This window comes from Rhinoderma darwinii, chromosome 10, assembly GCF_050947455.1.
Source record: "Rhinoderma darwinii isolate aRhiDar2 chromosome 10, aRhiDar2.hap1, whole genome shotgun sequence".
In the NCBI taxonomy this organism is placed as follows: domain Eukaryota; kingdom Metazoa; phylum Chordata; class Amphibia; order Anura; family Rhinodermatidae; genus Rhinoderma; species Rhinoderma darwinii.
In genome coordinates, this window is record NC_134696.1 from 104,678,961 (window position 1) to 104,698,784 (window position 19,824).

The 19,824-nt window shown below is 45.0% G+C and overlaps 1 protein-coding gene across 22 annotated transcripts in view; it reads left to right on the plus strand.

The window, feature by feature from the left end:
- UBR4 (ubiquitin protein ligase E3 component n-recognin 4) overlaps positions 1-19,824 on the plus strand; it is a 72,152-nt gene that overhangs the window by 39,732 nt on the left and 12,596 nt on the right. For all 22 annotated transcript variants that reach the window (XM_075840523.1, XM_075840529.1, XM_075840531.1 and 19 more), the window contains 35 exons: positions 360-528; positions 619-715; positions 812-919; positions 1,437-1,553; positions 2,823-3,032; positions 3,571-3,720; positions 3,888-4,115; positions 4,186-4,264; positions 4,662-4,886; positions 4,973-5,141; positions 6,060-6,204; positions 6,294-6,379; positions 6,860-6,947; positions 7,034-7,227; positions 7,810-8,049; positions 8,469-8,607; positions 8,844-8,969; positions 9,057-9,185; positions 9,268-9,611; positions 9,695-9,785; positions 10,389-10,473; positions 10,795-10,922; positions 11,036-11,165; positions 13,778-13,935; positions 14,225-14,334; positions 14,420-14,561; positions 15,865-15,946; positions 16,290-16,463; positions 16,676-16,797; positions 16,965-17,162; positions 17,542-17,622; positions 18,785-18,872; positions 18,968-19,095; positions 19,209-19,316; positions 19,398-19,517. In XM_075840523.1, coding sequence (XP_075696638.1) covers positions 360-528; positions 619-715; positions 812-919; positions 1,437-1,553; positions 2,823-3,032; positions 3,571-3,720; positions 3,888-4,115; positions 4,186-4,264; positions 4,662-4,886; positions 4,973-5,141; positions 6,060-6,204; positions 6,294-6,379; positions 6,860-6,947; positions 7,034-7,227; positions 7,810-8,049; positions 8,469-8,607; positions 8,844-8,969; positions 9,057-9,185; positions 9,268-9,611; positions 9,695-9,785; positions 10,389-10,473; positions 10,795-10,922; positions 11,036-11,165; positions 13,778-13,935; positions 14,225-14,334; positions 14,420-14,561; positions 15,865-15,946; positions 16,290-16,463; positions 16,676-16,797; positions 16,965-17,162; positions 17,542-17,622; positions 18,785-18,872; positions 18,968-19,095; positions 19,209-19,316; positions 19,398-19,517 — 4,988 coding nt within the window. The remainder of the gene's footprint in view (positions 1-359; positions 529-618; positions 716-811; positions 920-1,436; positions 1,554-2,822; positions 3,033-3,570; positions 3,721-3,887; positions 4,116-4,185; positions 4,265-4,661; positions 4,887-4,972; positions 5,142-6,059; positions 6,205-6,293; positions 6,380-6,859; positions 6,948-7,033; positions 7,228-7,809; positions 8,050-8,468; positions 8,608-8,843; positions 8,970-9,056; positions 9,186-9,267; positions 9,612-9,694; positions 9,786-10,388; positions 10,474-10,794; positions 10,923-11,035; positions 11,166-13,777; positions 13,936-14,224; positions 14,335-14,419; positions 14,562-15,864; positions 15,947-16,289; positions 16,464-16,675; positions 16,798-16,964; positions 17,163-17,541; positions 17,623-18,784; positions 18,873-18,967; positions 19,096-19,208; positions 19,317-19,397; positions 19,518-19,824) is intronic.

Consider the following 19,824-nt stretch of genomic DNA (forward strand, 5'->3'; position numbering starts at 1 on the left):
GCCTGCGATTGCATTTGCGTGCCGTATATGGGTGATGGAGGAAGCTCCCTCCATTTGCAAATTATTTAAGATCTGCGGTCTCTATTGACCGCAGCTTTTAACGGGTTAAACGTCAGCGATCTAACTAAACTTCGATCGCTACCGTTGGAGCAGGAGCCCGGCTGTCATTAGACAACAGAGCACCCGCTTCAGCCTGCCGTGAAAAGGCATATTGCTGGTCAATAAGGGGTTAAACACGTCATATACTTATGGAATTAATGGGTCGTGTGTCTTGTCCGTTTTTTTTCCATATTCTTTTTGTAAACCAAAATCTTTCTGATAAGGCTACATCTCCAAATATCTTTTATTTTCTCTCTTAGTATCGGGTCGGAGCAGTGCATATGGGGACACCACTATTGAGGGTCACCCTACAGGACCCGGGAGTATAAGTTCTAGCACGGGAGCCATCAGCACTGCAACTGGACAGCATGAAGGTGAAGGGTCAGAAGGAGAAGGAGAAACAGAAGGCGATGCCCATACCAGCAACAGGTCTGTATTGCTTTACAAAAACCGCCTCTTTGTGAACTGACGATCGTTCTCGATCCCGTCTCCTGAACTCGTGCTTTTCTTTGCCTTCAGGCTTCACATGGTGCGTTTAATGCTCCTGGAACGTCTTCTCCAGTCCATGCAAAGTCTCCGTACTGTAGGAGGCGTCCGGGCCATTCCTTACATGCAGGTAGAGAACGACACTAATCATCCAGCTGTGTTATCGTCTCATCCAATCTTCCTTTTAGTTGAATATTTGTTAACCATTTGAGTGATTTTTCTCCAGGTGGTGTTGATGCTGACTGCTGATCTGGATGGAGAAGATGAGAAGGATAAAGGAGCCCTAGATAACCTCCTGTCTCAGCTGATTGCAGAACTAGGTTTAGATAAAAAGGTAATGAATGTTCTATAAGGCCCCATGCACACGACCGTAGATTCCATCCATCCAGTACTGTCCGTAAATACGGTCCGTAGTCATTTATAGTCGTCTGCATATACCGGACGGTGTCCGTAAATACGGTGCGTAGTTCATCCGTAATGTATCTGTATTTACGGATGCAAAAAGAGGAAAACCACAACTGATATGCAACGTCTGAAAACTGCGTCGCCAAGCAACGCTTCCGGAATTGCGGACGACTACGGGTGCACGTCCGGAATTGTGGAAGCGCCCGTAGACTACTATGGGAAGTCTGTGTCGTAATTACGGACAAAAAAAAAGGACGTGTTCTATCATTTCTACGGCACGGACACCCATCCGTAAAAATACGTTAAGGTGTCTGTAGCCAATAGAAATGAATGAGTCCGTAATTATGGACGAAATGTACGGTTGTGTGCATGGGGCCTAATCCTGAATATGATGTTGTTATTCTTGGTTTGTATTTGTAATATTCCTCTCCATTAATATCACCTAGGATGTTTCTAAGAAGAACGAGCGCACCCCCCTGAATGAGGTCCATCTCGTGGTCATGAGACTTCTGAGCGTCTTCATGTCGAGGACAAAATCTGGTTCTAAATCATCGATCTGTGAGGTGGGTGGGATGTTATATTGCAAGTAATAGTGTTGATTGTAACACGGTTCCCAAAGCCGGCTCTGTGAGGACCGTCAGGAGAACTAATCTAAGCAAGGTCTGACGATTTTGTTCTCAAAGAGCTGATTTTGAGCCGATGTTCTCCACATGTGGTATGTGAACCCCAGATGGTACACGCCATGATTGTAGGGTGGTACAAACACTATGTACGATCATCGCATTGAGGGTACTTGGATGCGTTTGTAGTAGAGGGCTTGGCCTAGAAACATTTGAGAAACGCTTTTTTTACTTGAACGGATATGTTTACAATAATTTAATGTTAACCCTTTTGCTACTACAACAATTTGGCCACTTTTGACATACAGAAATAAAACCTGAATTCTAAAATAAAAAAAATCCAAAAGATACTTAGAAGATTGACATCAGACTAAGCCACGTGGTCCATCTAGTCGCCTTCTATATGGTTTTTTTTAATTTTAGGTTAGAAATATGATTATCCCAGGCAGGTTTACATTCACTTACTGTTGATTTTCCAGCCGCCTCTGCTGGAAGTTTTTTCCAAGTATCTACTACTTTTTCAGTACATTTTTACCCCCATATTTTTACACCTTACACATTGTGGAAATGCCGCATAGCACTTAAAAACTCACGGGCACCTTTATGCAATGTTCATCTAAGTGTAACGTCGAGTAAGAAATCCATCCGTCGTGTTTGCGGTTAAAAGTCTGACCCCCCCCCCCCCCCCAGCCTGAAACCCTCAACGTCTAAAGATATAAGATCTAGATGTTTAATGCTCATACGTGTCACTCATGTCTACTGGCACATGTCTTTACATAATCTCTAGAACTGAAGAGGCCAAAAATATCTTCTATCCAGAGGCCGGTAAACATCAGTCGCAATAAAAGACCACCCCTAAATGTAACAGCGATCACATATCCTCTCTCATTGGTACGAGGGGTGAGAACCTGAAGAAAAGTTCTTGTATCACCCCCAGGGGAGAGATGGCAGGGACAGGCTGTGATCTTTTCTCCTGATCTCACTTGCAGCTCCAAATCAATTACGGACTCTGAGAAATCCGTATCATGAGTTCTGCGCCCCAAATGCTGCACTTAGTTTTAAGCCCGGTATCATTTGCAAGCTGAGATTCTTGGCCTTGAGATCTAACTCTCTAGTATTCTAGTTGTGTCGTGCGGGTAAAGTATTTGGCAATGAAAGTGTTAATTAATTGAATTCAATTATAACCGGTCCCCCCACCTTCTTCTTTTCCAGTCGTCTTCTCTGATTTCTAGTGCAACAGCAACCGCTCTCCTAAGCTCGGGGGCGGTGGATTACTGTCTCCATGTCCTCAAGTCTCTCCTGGACTACTGGAAGAGCCAACAGAGCGATGAGGAGCCCGTGGCAGCCAGCCAGCTCCTGAAACCTCACACCTCTTCATCTCCGCCCGACATGAGCCCTTTCTTCCTCCGCCAGTATGTCAAGGTAAGCAACCGGCTGCCGATAAGGATATGCAACCCTCAGATAGATGCACCTTCTGCCTCCATGATGGTTCTGGAGATCGCATGCATTGAGGAGTAGAATTGCGTAATCGCATTTAAAGGGAACCCGTCACCAGCATTTCCCCTATAGAACTCCCCGCACCCCTCGCTGGCCGCTGCTGTCAAAAGTTCATTGGTGTTATCCCCTCTCCTATGACCGTAAATAACGGTCAGCAAACATTTTGCACCTTTTATGTTAAAAATCCGTCAGTCTCGTTCTACCTTGAATGCAGTCGATCAAAAGTAAGGAGGAGGGGTTACTCGGATAGGCTTGAGGAATGACGATATGATTCTTATGCTCATTAGCATACGGCGCGGGAACACTACAAAGTTACAGAGCCGGCTAAGAATATAATTATAGGTTACATAAAAATGATTATTTTCCACCCACTACCGCCAGGTATTGCTGGTTTAATAGGTGAAATGCTGGTGACCGGTTCCCTTTAATGTGGTTTGACTCCATGTTTCTTCTCCGCTGTTAGGGTCATGCTGCTGACGTTTTCCAAGCCTACACTCAGCTGCTTACAGAAATGGTTCTCCGACTACCGTACCAGATTAAGAAAATTGCTGACACCAACACCCGAATCCCACCCCCCGTGTTTGATCATTCTTGGTTCTACTTCCTTTCTGAGGTCTGTGGATAAAGCGGCGCAGCAAATCTAGTACAATTTTAGTCTTTCTGTTATACATTACAATTCTGTCTATAGGGAAATGGACTAAAAGCTTTAATAAATCTGTAGAAATGAATGGGTTTTGGGTGTAGATATCTGAAATCTGTCCTGTTTTTGTCTCCACTCAGTATCTGATGATTCAGCAGACACCGTTTGTTCGCCGTCAAGTGCGAAAACTTCTTCTGTTCATTTGTGGCTCGAAGGAAAAGTATCGACAGCTCCGAGACCTTCACACGCTCGATTCCCACGTTCGAGGCATCAAGAAATTGCTGGAGGAACACGGGATATTCCTGCGCGCGAGCGTGGTGACGGCCAGCTCCGGGTCTGCTCTGCAATATGACACTCTGATTAATCTGGTAAGAATCGTGTTTCTCTAGGCTTGTCATCCAGAATGTTGCACGGTCCTAACGAAGATTTTTGTTTCAGATGGAGCACCTAAAAGCCTGTGCTGAAATTGCATCCCAGCGAACTGTGAACTGGCAGAAATTCTGCATCAAAGATGACTGTAAGTAACGCTCATGGTCTGTTTATTGGTAACATAGATGATGATTATTACTGCACCTGGGTGGGGAGCATTAGCAATTAAGCCTTATGCAGAAAAATAAATTCAGACCTTGTACCATGCACCATAATTGTGCATAGGGTGCCGTCTATGGTCATCAGTGCTCGCTCAAATATATGTTTTACCCTTTAAAAGAGACCTCTCTGCTCTCCCGACTATGACTTTAGTAAATCCTTAAGAATCCTGGATTTTGTTGTTCCTCTGTTGTTCCTCCTGGAAATGTATAAGTTGTCAACAGGGTGATAGCATTCCCTTTATTTAGCACTCCTCACTTTTACAGACCTTGGGGGTCGTTTTGTCTGCGGCTGATGATAGTATTTTTTTTTTATTCCCCCTCCAGCGGTCCTGTACTTTCTGCTGCAGGTCAGCTTCTTGGTGGATGAAGGAGTGTCTCAAGTTCTTCTGCAGCTGCTCTCTTGTGCGCTCTGTGGCAGCAAAGTCCTTTCCACATCTTCATCCTCCGGATCCTCAGCTGTTCCATCGTCCAGCTCTGGGCAGCCAGGATCTCAGAGTAAGTCATCGACCAAGAAGAGTAAAAAGGAAGACCGAGACAAGGAGAAGGAAGGTAAGAGAGAGAACACAGTGGTCACGCTAACGACTGCACCACACGGTTTGTATTCAATCGAAACTGAATATGATTGTATCTTCCAGGTGAGGGGACCAATTCTCAAGAAGAACAGCTCTGCACTTCACTTGTCAACCAACTCAACAAATTTGCAGACAAAGAGACGCTGATCCAGTTCCTGCGCTGCTTCCTTCTGGAGTCCAATGCATCCTCTGTCCGCTGGCAGGCTCATTGCTTAACACTGCACATCTACAGGTTAGGAGATCGATCATAACTTGTGATACTTAAAGGGTAACTAAACGTTCAACAAACGGACTACGGGCTCACAGACTTTCTATTGAGTCCGTACACCGCTACATTGATTTCCGGAACAGAAACAACACGTTTTTAGCGGTTGGTGGGGGTCTCAGTGCTTGGACCCCTACCAATCAAAACTTCTGACACGTCCCTATGACATGTCAGAAGTTTGTTGAACGTCGAGTTACCCTTCAATTATCTATTTGGATTGTTTTAGGTTAAATTGCTTTTATGCCAGTGAAAGTCACCGCAACTGCCACCGTATGTTTTGGAGAGTTGTCGGTGCATACAATGTAACTTTCCCTCCAAGAATGGCGGCCCCACTTCTCGGACCCCTGCTTTTTAGACTTTAACGGATATGCCATAAAGGTATTTTTTTTGAAAACGCCTTTACCGACCTGGATTCACCCGCTGATGAAGCTTTCCTGGTTTTATTAATACTTTTGTTGGATAAATATTCATGTCCATAATCAGGTCCCCCCGGGTTCTCCTGTTACATCTACTCTGCAGATCATGTACCTGATTCATTATCCCGTATTTAAGTTAAGGTACTTCTAAACAGCCCGACCTGGGCCGTGTAAACGAGCGCCGATCATCGAGACATCTCGTTGATCGGCGCCTGTTTGCTCCTTTCACAAGGAGCTATGTATGGGGACGAGTGATCGTTACTACAATCGCTCGACCCTATACATTTCTATCATGTCGGCAGCAGGGAGATGTGCTGCTGCAACTATAATATTTTCTGCATTTAAAACGATATCAGCTGATCAACGAGCATTTGTTCCTCGTCTGATCGTTGCCCTGTTTACATAGGGTCATTATTGGGAATGGGCGTTCTGCAAAAGGGCCTTTAATGATTTATTTTCTTCAATTCAGGAATTCCAACAAGGCTCAGCAGGAGCTTCTCCTGGACCTCATGTGGTCTATTTGGCCAGAACTCCCGGCCTATGGACGCAAAGCCGCACAGTTTGTTGATCTCCTCGGATACTTCTCCCTGAAGACTCCTCAGACCGAAAAGAAGGTGAGTTCTTGCCGACGACCAGATTCTTATCTGCTAATATTATATTGGCATCACCTGAGAAAATAAAAATGTCGTCGCCTGTTCCTCAGTTTAAGGAATATTCCCAAAAGGCTGTTGAGATCCTGCGAACACAAAACCACATCCTGACCAATCATCCGAACTCCAACATCTACAAGTAAGTGGTTTTCATGGTCTTTCCATCCTCCCTTATGCCTCATAATTTTTTTTAATTAATGCATACAAGGCCTGGCACCTTTTTTCTTTTCTATGAATCTTGTATAAATCCTGCCCACCCTATAAATTTGGCACTTTGGGGCGGATTTACTAAGCCCAATGCACCAGAATTCTGGCAGAAATTGGCATGCGGCAAATTTATTGTGACGCGTTTTGCACCTTTGAAAAGTGTCTAGAAAAAGGGGCACGGCTAAGGAGTCGTAAATTGTGCCAGATCTATTAAATATGCGCCATTTTTATGGCGCAGAACACTGACGTTCAGTACAGCAGCCGAGAGGTGGTGTAGGGAAATGAAAGGTGCCTATATTAATCATGTAGCGTGCGCTATTGTAATAAATTTGCCGCGGTTTCTGCCGGTCTCGTCTAGTTTTTTCCTGTCTAACTTTAGGATAAAATAAATACATTTCCCTCTATTCTACAGCACGCTTTCTGGCTTGGTGGAGTTTGATGGATACTATCTTGAAAGTGACCCGTGTCTGGTTTGCAACAACCCCGAGGTGCCGTTATGTGTAAGTATTAGGCTGTATGGTTATTTACGGCAGTTCTATAGTGCAGGAAAAATCTCTTACTATAAATATTGTTTTTTTTTGGACAGAACATTAAACTTTCTTCCATTAAAGTGGACACGCGTTACACCACTACTCAACAAGTGGTCAAACTTATAGGAAGCCACACCATCAGCAAAGTGACCGTGAAGATTGGAGACTTAAAACGAACCAAAATGGTCCGAACCATTAATCTGTACTACAACAATCGCACCGTTCAAGCCATTGTGGAACTGAAGAACAAGTGAGAACCTAAAAATTTACATGTGTTAAACTGGTGGGATCGTACATAAATTAGGACAGCGAAGAACTGCGGTGACTTTTTTATTAAGTTAAAGGGGTATTCCAGCCAAACTATCACTTATCCATTTGATATGTTATAAATGTTAAATCGGTGGGGGTCCAGTCGCTGGGACCCTCACCGATCTCTAGACCAGGGAACCCCCGTGAGCTCCAGTTGCACGATCGCGGTGAGCAGAAGATTTGTATGGAGCGGCATTCGCTCTGTCGCTCCATTCAGTCTATGGCACTGCTGGAAACTGCAGAGTATAGGAACGTTCTGATAAAAAGGGGTGCACTGGACTATTAGACAATGTCCCACCCGTTCCGGCATAGCAGGAATTCCTGAGAAATGAGTGTTGTTTTTAAATTGCATTCTCCGAACTACATTTGACAGTCTGAATGTGGTTTCTATCGGCCGCAATGTCGTCTTTGCTCTATTTGTGACCCCTTATTTTTACAGTTTTGCAGCTTTCCTCATTTGTCTGTCCTAGTAAGGTCTTCTCTCATGATCTGACCCCTTCTCTCGTCTTCTGTTCTGCTCCAGACCGGCTCGCTGGCACAAAGCTAAAAAGGTGCAGCTGACTCCGGGACAAACAGAGGTGAAGATCGACCTCCCACTTCCCATTGTCGCTTCGAATTTAATGATAGAGTTTGCCGACTTTTATGAGAACTACCAGGCTTCTTCAGAAACACTCCAGTGTCCTCGTTGTAGCGCCTCCGTACCGGCCAACCCTGGCGTATGCGGGAACTGTGGTGAAAATGTGTACCAGTGTCACAAGTGCAGGTGAGAACGCAATCTATGATTACACAAACCCAACATTTTATGCTTAGGCCCTGTTCACACTGAGTTTTTTGACACGGAAACCGCGCCAAAAAACTCCTCAATAACCGCCCGAAAATGCCTCCCATTGATCTCAATGGGAGTTGGACGAGTTTTTTACCGCGAGTAAAAAAAACGCGTCGCTGTAAAAAGAAGCGTCATGACCCATCTTGAGGCGGTTTCCGCCTCCAAAACCCTATTTCAATCAGTCAGAAAGAGGAAAAAAAAACCTCAACGAGTGTTTTGACGAGTTTTTGTCAAACCACTGTGCAAAAACCTACTGGAGCAGTTTTTGCAGGAGGAATTTTCCTCCTGCAAAAAACTCCGTGTGAACACAGCCTTAGTCTTTGTTTTGTCGGATGACTGTTTTTTTGTTTTTCAAGATCCATCAACTATGATGAAAAGGACCCGTTTTTGTGCAATGCTTGCGGGTTTTGCAAGTATGCCCGCTTTGACTTCATGCTGTATGCCAGACCCTGCTGTGCTGTAGACCCCATTGAGAATGAAGAGGATCGTAAGAAGGTGAGACGGAAAGGGCTCATTCAGTCGTATGCAAATTAAGCCTAATCATTTAATAGTGAACAGTTCTGTCTGACGCTCAAAACGATGGAACTAAAAGTCGTCGTGCCGTTCATTATACAAATACTAAACTTTATTTACATAAAACCAAAAACTTTTCTCGCTCTCGTCATTGGGAGATACAGTAACCACGGGTTTAGGTTTCTGACGCTCAGATCTGTCATATGTTTCCTTTATAGGCTGTCACCAACATTAACTCTCTGCTGGATAAAGCCGACCGAGTCTATCACCAGCTCATGGGCCACAGACCCCAGCTAGAAAACCTTCTATGCAAAGTTAATGAAGCCGCTCCCGAAAAACCACAGGTAGGCGCTACTGCTGACGTCCCATGGTAATGTCTATTCTAAATTGTTCTGTATCGTATAGTATGACACTCTATCATCCCTACGCAGGATGATTCGGCCAATGCGGGAGGAATAAGCTCCACCTCCGCCAGCGTGAATCGGTACATCCTGCAGCTGGCCCAGGAATACTGCGGGGACTGCAAGAACTCTTTTGATGAACTCTCCAAGATCATCCAGGTAATATAAATCATTAGAAGGATTAACTTCTATATTCGTATTTAGTTATCCGTTTTCTGATAATTGTAATTTGTTTTTTCAGAAAGTTTTTGCCTCCCGAAAGGAACTTTTGGAGTACGATCTGCAGCAGAGAGAAGCCGCCACCAGATCCTCCCGGACCACCGTGCAGCCCACGTTCACTGCCAGCCAGTACAGAGCCTTATCGGTACTCGGTTGCGGCCATACATCCTCCACCAAGTGCTACGGCTGTGCTTCAGCTGTGACCGAGCACTGTATAACTCTGCTACGCGCCCTGGCTACCAACAGCACCATACGACACATCCTGGTATCCCAAGGGCTCATACGGGAACTATTTGATTACAACCTGCGTCGTGGTCCGGCATCCATGCGTGATGAGGTGCGACAGGTCATGTGCCTGCTGACCAGGTAGGATCATATCCCACGTTTTCTTAAGTCTTTTTTTGTTTTTTCTTACATTGTATTACATTATGTTCTGGTGCATTTTACAGGGACAATCCAGAAGCCACTCAGCAGATGAACGACTTAATAATTGGGAAAGTATCAACGGCCCTTAAAGGACACTGGGCAAATCCAGATTTGGTAAGTCAGGCCCTTTACTAATTCACTTCCATTAGCCATTTCAAATTTTCGAGGGTCACTTACAGACTAGTGGTGGTCCATTTGTTTGTACCCCCACCAATGCCTAGTACAAGAGTCATGGCCCTTTTTGGGGGTTCAGAATCCTAATCTCTTGGCCATAGTGGAGAGCAGTTACGTAGATCGTCTCCCTCTCTCTGGAGGATCTGTCCTGTATTACACAGACAACACGTTAATATGAATGAACACTGTGTAATTCATCTTTTCTCCTGTGGTAGCGCTGTAGGTAAATTTAACACATAAAGGGAAGGTGTCATAAAAATTTTTTTTTTTTTTATCATATTGCTTTTAGTATGATAAAAAAATAAAATGTATTTATTTGTGTTCGTGTGTTCTACTCTTGCCTTTTTTTTTATTTTTACTTCTCTATGGGGGCTGCCATTTTTTTTTCTTCTCTGTATGTGTCGATTATCTTCTGTAGCTGATGTCCGAGCATTGCATCCACGATTTGTTTTGTTGCTTTTATCAAAGGACCTTCTATCTTAGTATCTGTGAAAATGTCTTAACTCTTATTATAGTTTCCAATAATGCGAATGTCTATTCCAGGCCAGTAGTCTGCAGTATGAAATGCTTCTGCTTACTGACTCTATATCCAAGGAGGACAACTGCTGGGAGCTCCGTCTGCGCTGTGGTATGTATTAAACGAGTGCTTGGTATTCCAATGTTCATATGGGACTGTAGTCTGTCTGTAAGGGTACGCAGGTAATCTGAGGTCCTCTGCTGCCTCGTTAATATTAGATTGCCTGCCTATAGCGGTTGTCGTTCAGAAGCGGTGTAAATACTTATCAGAGTGCAATTAGTCCACCCTCGTCTCTCCCACAGTGCAATACAAGTCCTATAAGGATTGCGTTCTGTGTTCCCGTACCTACAGTTCTGAGCTGTCAGGCTGTCCTAAATATATATCATCCTGTAATCGTTCTATGTATTTACACCTGTCCTCCATCTCTCACAGCGCTCAGTCTTTTCCTAATGGCTGTGAACATAAAGACCCCCGTCGTGGTGGAGAACATCACATTAATGTGCCTGAGGATCCTGCAGAAGCTCATTAAACCTCTGACACCAACCAGCAAGAAGAATAAGGTAAGACCGCTGAATGTGCTGGTATGTCCCTGCTGTCTAGAGGACCCCTTTATTATAATGCAAGCTCTCTGTGCCGGGTCTCACCTCCCCCTGCTTTTTTTTGTGTCTTTAAGGATGTTCCAATGGAGGGATTAACTACCGTAAAGCCATACAGCAATGAAATCCATGCACAGGCCCAGCTGTGGTTGAAGAGGGATCACAAAGCATCGTATGAAGCCTGGAAGAAATGCCTCCCAGCCCGAGGTAAGACGGTCTAATGCCTACATGGATCCAGCCTCTTCTAGGTGGAGTTTAACCCAATTGTTAATGGGTTTTGGTATTAGGCTGCACCCGTGGAGTGGTGTCACACACAACTGTACATCAGCATTAAAGGCGTTTTCCCATCTTGGAGATTTATAGCACGTCAACAGGATTTGCCATAAATGTCCGATAGATGCGGGTCCCACTTATCTCTAGAACGGGGCCCCCTAAACCCCGTTATACCTTACTTGGCTCTGCTGAATCGCAGCCACCTCCTGGTTAGGTGGTCGGGAGTTACGGAAACAGCTGAGTGCTCACTGAACTAGGCTGTTTCCGTAATTCCCATAGAAGTGAATTGGAGTTACTAAACCTGCGTAGCATGGCGAGCTACGCTGTGTCCAGAACTCGGTAGCTACAGAAACAGCATATCTCACGGTGCTACGCGGTTTCCGGATCTCCCGTTCGCTTCTATGGGTGTTACGGAAACAGCGTAGCTCAGTGAGCTTGTCTGTTTTCGTAACTCCCAACCACCTAACCAGGATGTGGCTGGGAGGCAGCAGGAGTCGACTAAGCTAGAACGGGGTTTAAGGGGCCCCGTTCTAGAGAGAAGTACGCGTCCCAGTGGTGGGACCGGCATTTATCGGACGTCTATAGCATTTCGTGTGCATGTGCCGTAAATATCCAAGATGGGAAAACCCTTTTAATGGCTTACATGTAAGTGTAGTGAATGGACTATGATATGGGACGTCTGATTCACTTTACTGCACTTGTCATCTTTTTGCTATTGTTAAAGGGAATGTGTTGCCAGAAAAACATGTTTTTTTTTTAAAAATTAAACATTTAGTGTGTGGGTGATTAAACATTGTTCCAATTTTTTTTATTTTTTTGCACGAGTCCAGGAAATATTATAAATTATTTCTAATTTATAATACTACCCATTTTTGGTCACTAGATGGAGCTGTTCCCAAAATTGCAGCATTGCAACATTGGGTTAAAAGCCCTCGCTCTAGTGAGCTCTCAGCATCCCCCCCTCCTTTATCCTGGCTAGTGCCGGGATAAACGAGGGGTTTGAACGGTGTAACCTCCTACACTGTGTGTCGCCATTTTTTGAGCTAACACACAGTGTAGTAGGTTTACATACAGTAGTAAACACACACAAACACGAACATACATTGAAATCTCTTACCTGCTCCTGCCGCCGCGGCTCCCTCCGGCCCGTCCGCTCCGTTTGCTGCCGCTGGTGCAAGTGCACAAATCCGGAAGCCGCGACCGGAATTAGTAATATTACTGTCCGGCCGCGACTTCCGGTCCACAGGAAAATGGCGCCGGACGGCGCCAATTTCGAATAGGACTGTGTGGGAGCGGCGCATGCGCAGTTCCCACACAGACGCCGTACACTGCAGTCAATGGGACGGGAGCCGTTCGCAGTCCCTATGGGACTGTGGCTGCCGTATTCCATGTCTGTATGTGTCGTTAATCGACACACACAGAAATGGAACAAAAAATGGCAGCCCCCATAGGGAAGAAAAAGTGTAAAAATAAGAAAAAGTAAAACACAAACACACAAATGAATATAAACGTTTTTAATAAAGCACTAACATCTTTAACATATAAAAAAATAATTTGTGATGACACTGTTCCTTTAAAGGAACAGTGTCATCACAATTTTTTTTTTAATATGTTAAAGATGTTAGTGCTTTATTAAAAACGTTTATATTCATTTGTGTGTTTGTGTTTTACTTTTTCTTATTTTTACACTTTTTCTTCCCTATGGGGGCTGCCATTTTTTGTTCCATTTCTGTATGTGTCGATTAACGACACATACAGACATGGAATACGGCAGCCACAGTCCCATAGAGACTGCGAACGGGTCCCGTCCCATCCACTTCTGTGTACGCCGTCTGTGTGGGAACTGCGCATGCGCCTCTCCCACACAGTCCAATTTGAAATGCGCGCCGTCCGACGCCATTTTCCTGTGGGCCGGAAGTCGCGGCCGGACAGTAAGATTACTACTTCCGGTCGCGGCTTCCGGACTTGTGCACTTGGACCAGCGGCAGCAGACGGAGCGGACGGACCGGAGGGAGCCGCGGCGGCAGGAGCAGGTAAGAGATTTCTATGTATGTTCGTGTTTGTGTACGTTTACTACTGTATCTAAACCTTCTACACTGTGTGTTAGCTCAAAAAATGGCGACACACAGTGTAGGAGGTTAGACCGTTCAAACCCCTCGTTTATCCCGGCACTAGCCAGGATAAAGGAGGGGGGGGATGCTGAGAGCTCACTAGAGCGAGGGCTTTTTACCAAATTTTGCAATGCTGCAATTTTGGGAATAGCTCCATCTAGTGACCAGCAATGGGAAATATTATAAATTAGAATTAATTTATAATATTTCCTGACTCGTGAAAAAAATAAAAAAAATTTGAACAATGTTTAATCACCTACACACTAAATGTTTAATTTTTAAAAAAAACAACATGTTTTTCTGGCAACACATTCCCTTTAAACGCGTGCGGATAGGAGGCAGAGAAACGGTAACAATAAATGGGAGTCTTCTAGAGGAGCATTTGAGGGATCGTTGTATTTAATTGCTGGTGTTTTCTCCTCTTTCTCACATCAGGTTTAGACAACAGTGGGAACACACCAAGCAAAGCTGATCTGAGACAGATGTACCTGCAAGAAAAGTACGTGTGGAAGTGGAAACAATTCCTGAGCAAGAAAGGCAAGAGGACGACCCCTCTCGATCTCAAACTGGGACATAACAACTGGCTGAGACAGGTGAGGGCGTTCTCCTCCAGCCTCCGCTCCCTGCTGTTACCTGATGGAAAAAATCCAAAATGAGATGCCAGGTGCAATCATGAGGGTAGCGGCTGCTGTTATACAATGGCTTAGAGTTAGTGGAGCGCCACCATACTGGAGTGTGCAATCTACCCGTTTATGTGAGCGGTGCCGTACCATAAATACCGGGAAGAATGAGGACCTGCGGACCGGAGCCACCATGGAAGCATTTCTGTCTTGCACTTTTAGTATATGTGGGGTATTTAATCCTCTCGCCTTTCACTCACAGGTGCTGTTCACCCCGGCCACACAAGCCGCTCGTCAGGCAGCGTGCACCATTGTTGAGGCGTTGGCAACCATTCCGAGCCGCAGACAGCAGGTCCTGGATCTTCTCACCAGGTCGGTGTTGTAGAATGGATTGACTTTTATATATGCGAGATCTTTAGCTGTTGCCCTTTGCCAATGTTAGGCTCCTTTTCCACAGCTATTTGGATGAACTGAGTGTTGCTGGGGAATGTGCAGCGGAGTATCTAGCGTTGTATCAGAAGCTCATCAAGCCCGCTCACTGGAAGATCTATTTGGCAGCGCGGGGTGTACTGCCGTATGTTGGAAATCTCATCACTAAGGTAACCCCGGATCCACCCCTGCTTAACCCATACACAAAGCTCATAAGCCGAAATGATATTTTGGTCTATTTGATAATGAGCATTAGTGTTGATTTATCATTTCCTACTGTTTAAAAGTTCATGGGGGAAAACCTTCAGTGGATTGCTGCAAAGAGGAATGGGTCTTAAAGAGGCTCTGTCACCAGATTTTGCAGCCCCTATCTGCTATTGCATGTGATCGGCGCTGCAATGTAGATTACAGTAACGTTTTTATTTTAAAAAAACGAGCATTTTTGGTCAAGTTATGACCATTTTTGTAGTTATGCAAATGAGGCTTGCAAAAGTCCAAGTGGGTGTGTTTAAAAGTACAAGTCCAAGTGGGTGTGTATTATGTGCGTACATCGGGGCGTTTTTAATACTTTTACTAGCTGGGCGCTCTGAAGAGAAGTAACATCCACTTCTCTTCAGAACGCCCAGCTTCTGGCAGATCACGCTGTGACGTCACTCACAGGTCCTGCATCGTGTCAGACGAGCGAGGACACATCGGCACCAGAGGCTACAGATGATTCTGCAGCAGCATCAGTGTTTGCAGGTAAGTCGATGTAGCTACTTACCTGCAAACGCTGACGCTGCTGCAGAATCAACTGTAGCCTCTGGTGCCGATGTGTCCCCGCTCGTCTGACACGATGCAGGACCTGTGAGTGACGTCACAGCGTGATCTCTGGAGAACACGCTGTGTGTCTGCACTGCCAGAAGCTGGGCGTTCTGAAGAGAAGTGGATGATACTTCCAGCCAGTAAAAGTATTAAAAACGCCCCGATGTACGCACATAATACACACCCACTTGGACTTTTACTTTTAAACACGCCCACTTGGACTTTTGCAAGCCTCATTTGCATAACTACAAAAATTGTCATAACTTGGCCAAAAATGCTCGTTTTTTAAAAATAAAAACGTTACTGTAATCTACATTGCAGCGCCGATCACATGCAATAGCAGATAGGGGCTGCAAAATCTGGTGACAGAGCCTCTTTAACCTTTAATTTATATAGATAATAAGTTGGATTCTCTTATTACGTCTATTATAGTATTGATCAACAGTATCATTGAAAATACCAGGTGGAAGCGATCTGGTCATAGGTTTTCTCATGATCCCCTATCGTGTGTTCCCAAATATCAGTCATCAAAAAAAATATTCTGCCGTTCTGACAAAATGACACATTTTTCTTTGTCAGTTCTTCGTATCGACCCGCTTAATATACGGTTTCCTCTTGACACAGGGATGCGTAGGATTCTTTTAGATCATTGTTTTGACTTTCATTTAGGAAATCGCCCGTCTGCTGGCGTTAGAAGAGGCGACTCTCAGTACAGATCTGCAGCAGGGATACGCTCTGAAGAGCCTCACAGGTAAGACTGACATCCGGCAGAGATGTTCTTAACTTTTAAAGCTTTGGTTCCTTTTTATATCCTCCCCAATGACCAGCTGATTGCATGGAGGTCTCTGCTGGGACTCCATGTGCATAACTCTTATCTGCAGGCAAACCCAGAGCTCCGTGCCTGCCACTGTATCCCATTGCAAAGGCTGCCCCGTGACCGAGAACCACTCTTTGCAGTTGCTCCCCCTTTGGCTAATCGTGGGTGGAAATCTCCTAACCGGGCATTGGACAAAGAATAGTCTGAATACGAAGGTCCCTTTTTAAGTTATATATTTTTTATTTTTTTTTGCTATAACACATCTCTTGCTCCTCAGGTCTGCTCTCTTCATTTGTGGAGGTGGAATCGATCAAGCGTCACTTCAAGAGCCGCCTGGTGGGCACTGTGCTTAATGGTTATCTCTGCCTCAGAAAGCTGGTCGTGCAGCGAACCAAGCTGATCGATGAGACCCAGGACATGTTACTGGAGATGCTGGAGGACATGACTACTGGTAATCACTCTTCTCGTTCTGTCTCCGCTAATACATTGCCATGACTGATAGTCTTGAAGGTTTCTTATACTTTTGAGACCTCGGGATCATCACGTAGAGAAGCGATTGTGGTCTGATGGTTCTATTAGCCTTACAAAGCTTCTGACTGCAGTGCTGATGGTGTCTTGATATAAGTCTATTCACTAAAAGCGACGCCGACCTCTCCTCTGCAGGTACAGAGTCCGAAACCAAGGCTTTCATGGCGGTATGCATAGAGACCGCTAAGCGGTACAGCCTGGATGATTACAGAACGCCAGTATTTATATTTGAACGGCTCTGCAGCATCATATACCCGGTGAGTGGTAAAAGGGATCACAGGGTCGCCGGTGAGTTCGTTTCCAATTAAATATTTACGGGTACTTGACCAGGCTGGGTGGGTTGATGTATTTAGTTTGGGTTTATCGTTGTATCTGTCCCACCAGAAGTGATGGATAAACTAACCCCACGTTGTGTCCTCATCAGGAAGAGAATGAAGTGACAGAGTTCTTTGTAACCCTTGAGAAAGACCCCCAGCAAGAAGACTTTCTCCAGGGCCGAATGCCGGGGAACCCCTACAGCAGCAACGAACCAGGAATCGGGCCTCTAATGAGGGACATCAAGAATAAGATCTGCCAAGATTGTGACCTTGTGGCCCTACTAGAGGACGACAGTGGGATGGAGGTGAGTAGAGGACTTAAGCTGCTATGGGAGGAGACGTACTTCACTGGGAGGGTTATTTAAAGGGCTCCTATACCAATAACAAAGAGCGAGAGCACATGAAGGACAGAGCCTTGGACTCGACAGCTCTGTCCTTGCTAACCACCAACGTCTCGCAGCCACGTTCTGGCATCGTTACGTGTTTACACGATGTGCGCAGTTCGTGTGCTCGCCTTGTTTGGTATTGGTACAGAACGGCCTTTTGTAAGATTTTTTTTTTATTCGTGTTTGACAGCTGTTTAAAGCCATCAGAGAACAATAGCGGCAGAATTATTAATCTATTTTATTACTTCCTATGTGCCAAAGCAGCCGTATCGTTATTAATCATTGTGTCTCATTCCAGCTACTAGTGAATAACAAGATCATCAGTCTAGACCTGCCGGTGGCTGAGGTGTACAAGAAGGTCTGGTGCCCGACTAATGAGGTACGGCATGTTCATGCAGTGTATATAGGACCCTTCACTAGTTGCCCACACAAGATGAGAATACTCGTCCTGAGCGGCGTGTGCTTGGCGCATTAGGACAAACGTTCTCGTCCTGTGTGACATCCAGTGCACGCGCGCAATCCGTAGCGGGGCAACGGCTGTAATACACAGCTGCAGCCCCGCTCTAACGGCGGAGAGAAGAGTAACCTCTTCTCTCCACCGTTAACCCCTTGAATGCGTGATCAATCTGATGGCGGCATTCAAAGTGAATAGGAGAAGGGGGAAATCCCTGTGATGCGATCAAGGCCCATAACTTGGTATGGCCAGACAGGGCAGGGTCCATTGAAGGACCCCAGGGCTGTCTGACCATATTTCCTGTTGTTAGGACATACTAGGGTATGTCCTAACAACTACCAGTGTAATCAGCACACAGGCTAATGTACTGGCATATAGATATATATATACCAGTACATTACAGTTAAAAAAAATAAAAAACTAAATAAAATGGGATTCAAAAAAAAAGTTAAATTCATTTTTTAAAATAATAATATTTTTTTTTTATAATATAAGCCCCAAAACATGAAATAGTACAGACACATTTGGAATCGCCACGACCGTGACCTGTACAGCAAATGTATAAAGTTGTGTTTTTCTGCATTTTCGCCAAAATAATTTTTTTTATAAATTAGACGATCATGTATTTGTACCAAAAAATGGTACCTACATAAAGTCTCATACAGCTACGTCGTACAAAAAAGCTATGAGTGCCGGGATACAAAGAGGGAAATATAAAAAAATTGTTCTGTCCTCAAGGCCAAAATTGGCCGTGTCCTTAAGGGGTTAAAGCCCCAGATTTTGTTTTGTGGGTTTCCCATTTATCAGACGCTGCATGAAGCTTAGGATTTGGGTTTCTTCCCTACAAGACTTCAGCATCTCATTGGTCGTCCTGTATACTTGGTCACCTACACTATTTGGCTGGGAAGGGCTTGACGTGTGTTGTGTTGTGTCGGAAAGTTACCACGTCTATACACAAACGCTCATCACACATCACACTTTACCAGTGGCCTACAACCTGCGGCATTAAATCAATTGTGCAAGTACAACTCCCAGCATGCCCTGGCAGACGCAGGCTTATGTGATTCCATTTTCTTTGTCGTTTCAGGGGGAACCAATGAGAATAATTTACAGAATGAGGGGTCTTCTAGGTGACGCAACGGAAGAATTCATTGAGTCTTTGGACTCCACCACAGGTAACACATAAAGGGAACATAATGGCGCATTGTTAATGTTTTTATTGGCCGGTTAGGAGGAAGCAAATTGACAATTATTGTGCGTTTATTTACAGACGAGGAAGAAGATGAGGAAGAAGTGTACAAGATGGCGGGTGTAATGGCGCAGTGTGGCGGACTCGAGTGTATGTTAAACCGTCTGACTGGTATCAAGGACTTCAAGCAGGGCCGTCATCTTCTTACGGTGAGTCTGGGCTGTTGGTTTGGATGCGTTTGGCGTTATTACTGGTATGTTCAGGTTTACATGTTACGTATGTGATCATCTTGTGCATTGAGTGGATTTGTTCCTGTGTGCAGGTCCTCCTGAAGCTATTCAGCTACTGTGGCAAGGTGAAGGTGAACCGGCAGCAGCTGGTGAAACCCGAGATGAACACCCTGAATGTGATGCTGGGCACCCTGAATTTGGTAAGACCTACACTGACTACGCATGGAATATCGGGGGTCGTCTTGGCTAGTCACTTACATAGTCGTCTTTTTTTTCTCCAGGCCCTGGTGGCAGAGCAGGAAAGCAAAGATAGCGGCGGGGCCGCCGTAGCCGAACAAGTGCTGAGTATTATGGAGATCATACTGGACGAGTCTAATGCTGAGCCACTGAGCGAGGACAAGGTGAGAGACGACGGGTCACTGTGTCCTGTAACATTTATCTGCAGTCTTTATTTTAAATGAGGTTTTCCACCATATATATATATTATAGGTCATAACTATCTGATTAGCCGAGGAGTTTACCGAAGCACTGGTGTCAATAGAAAAACATGGCTGCTTTCTTCCAAAAACCGCACCACACCTGCCCACGGTTTGTGTGGTATTACAGCTCAGCCTCGTCTACTTCAGTGGAGCTGAGCTGCAATAAGTGATGCAAACCATTGACAGGTGTGGCGCTATTTCCGGAATAAAGTAGCCATTTTTGTCTAAT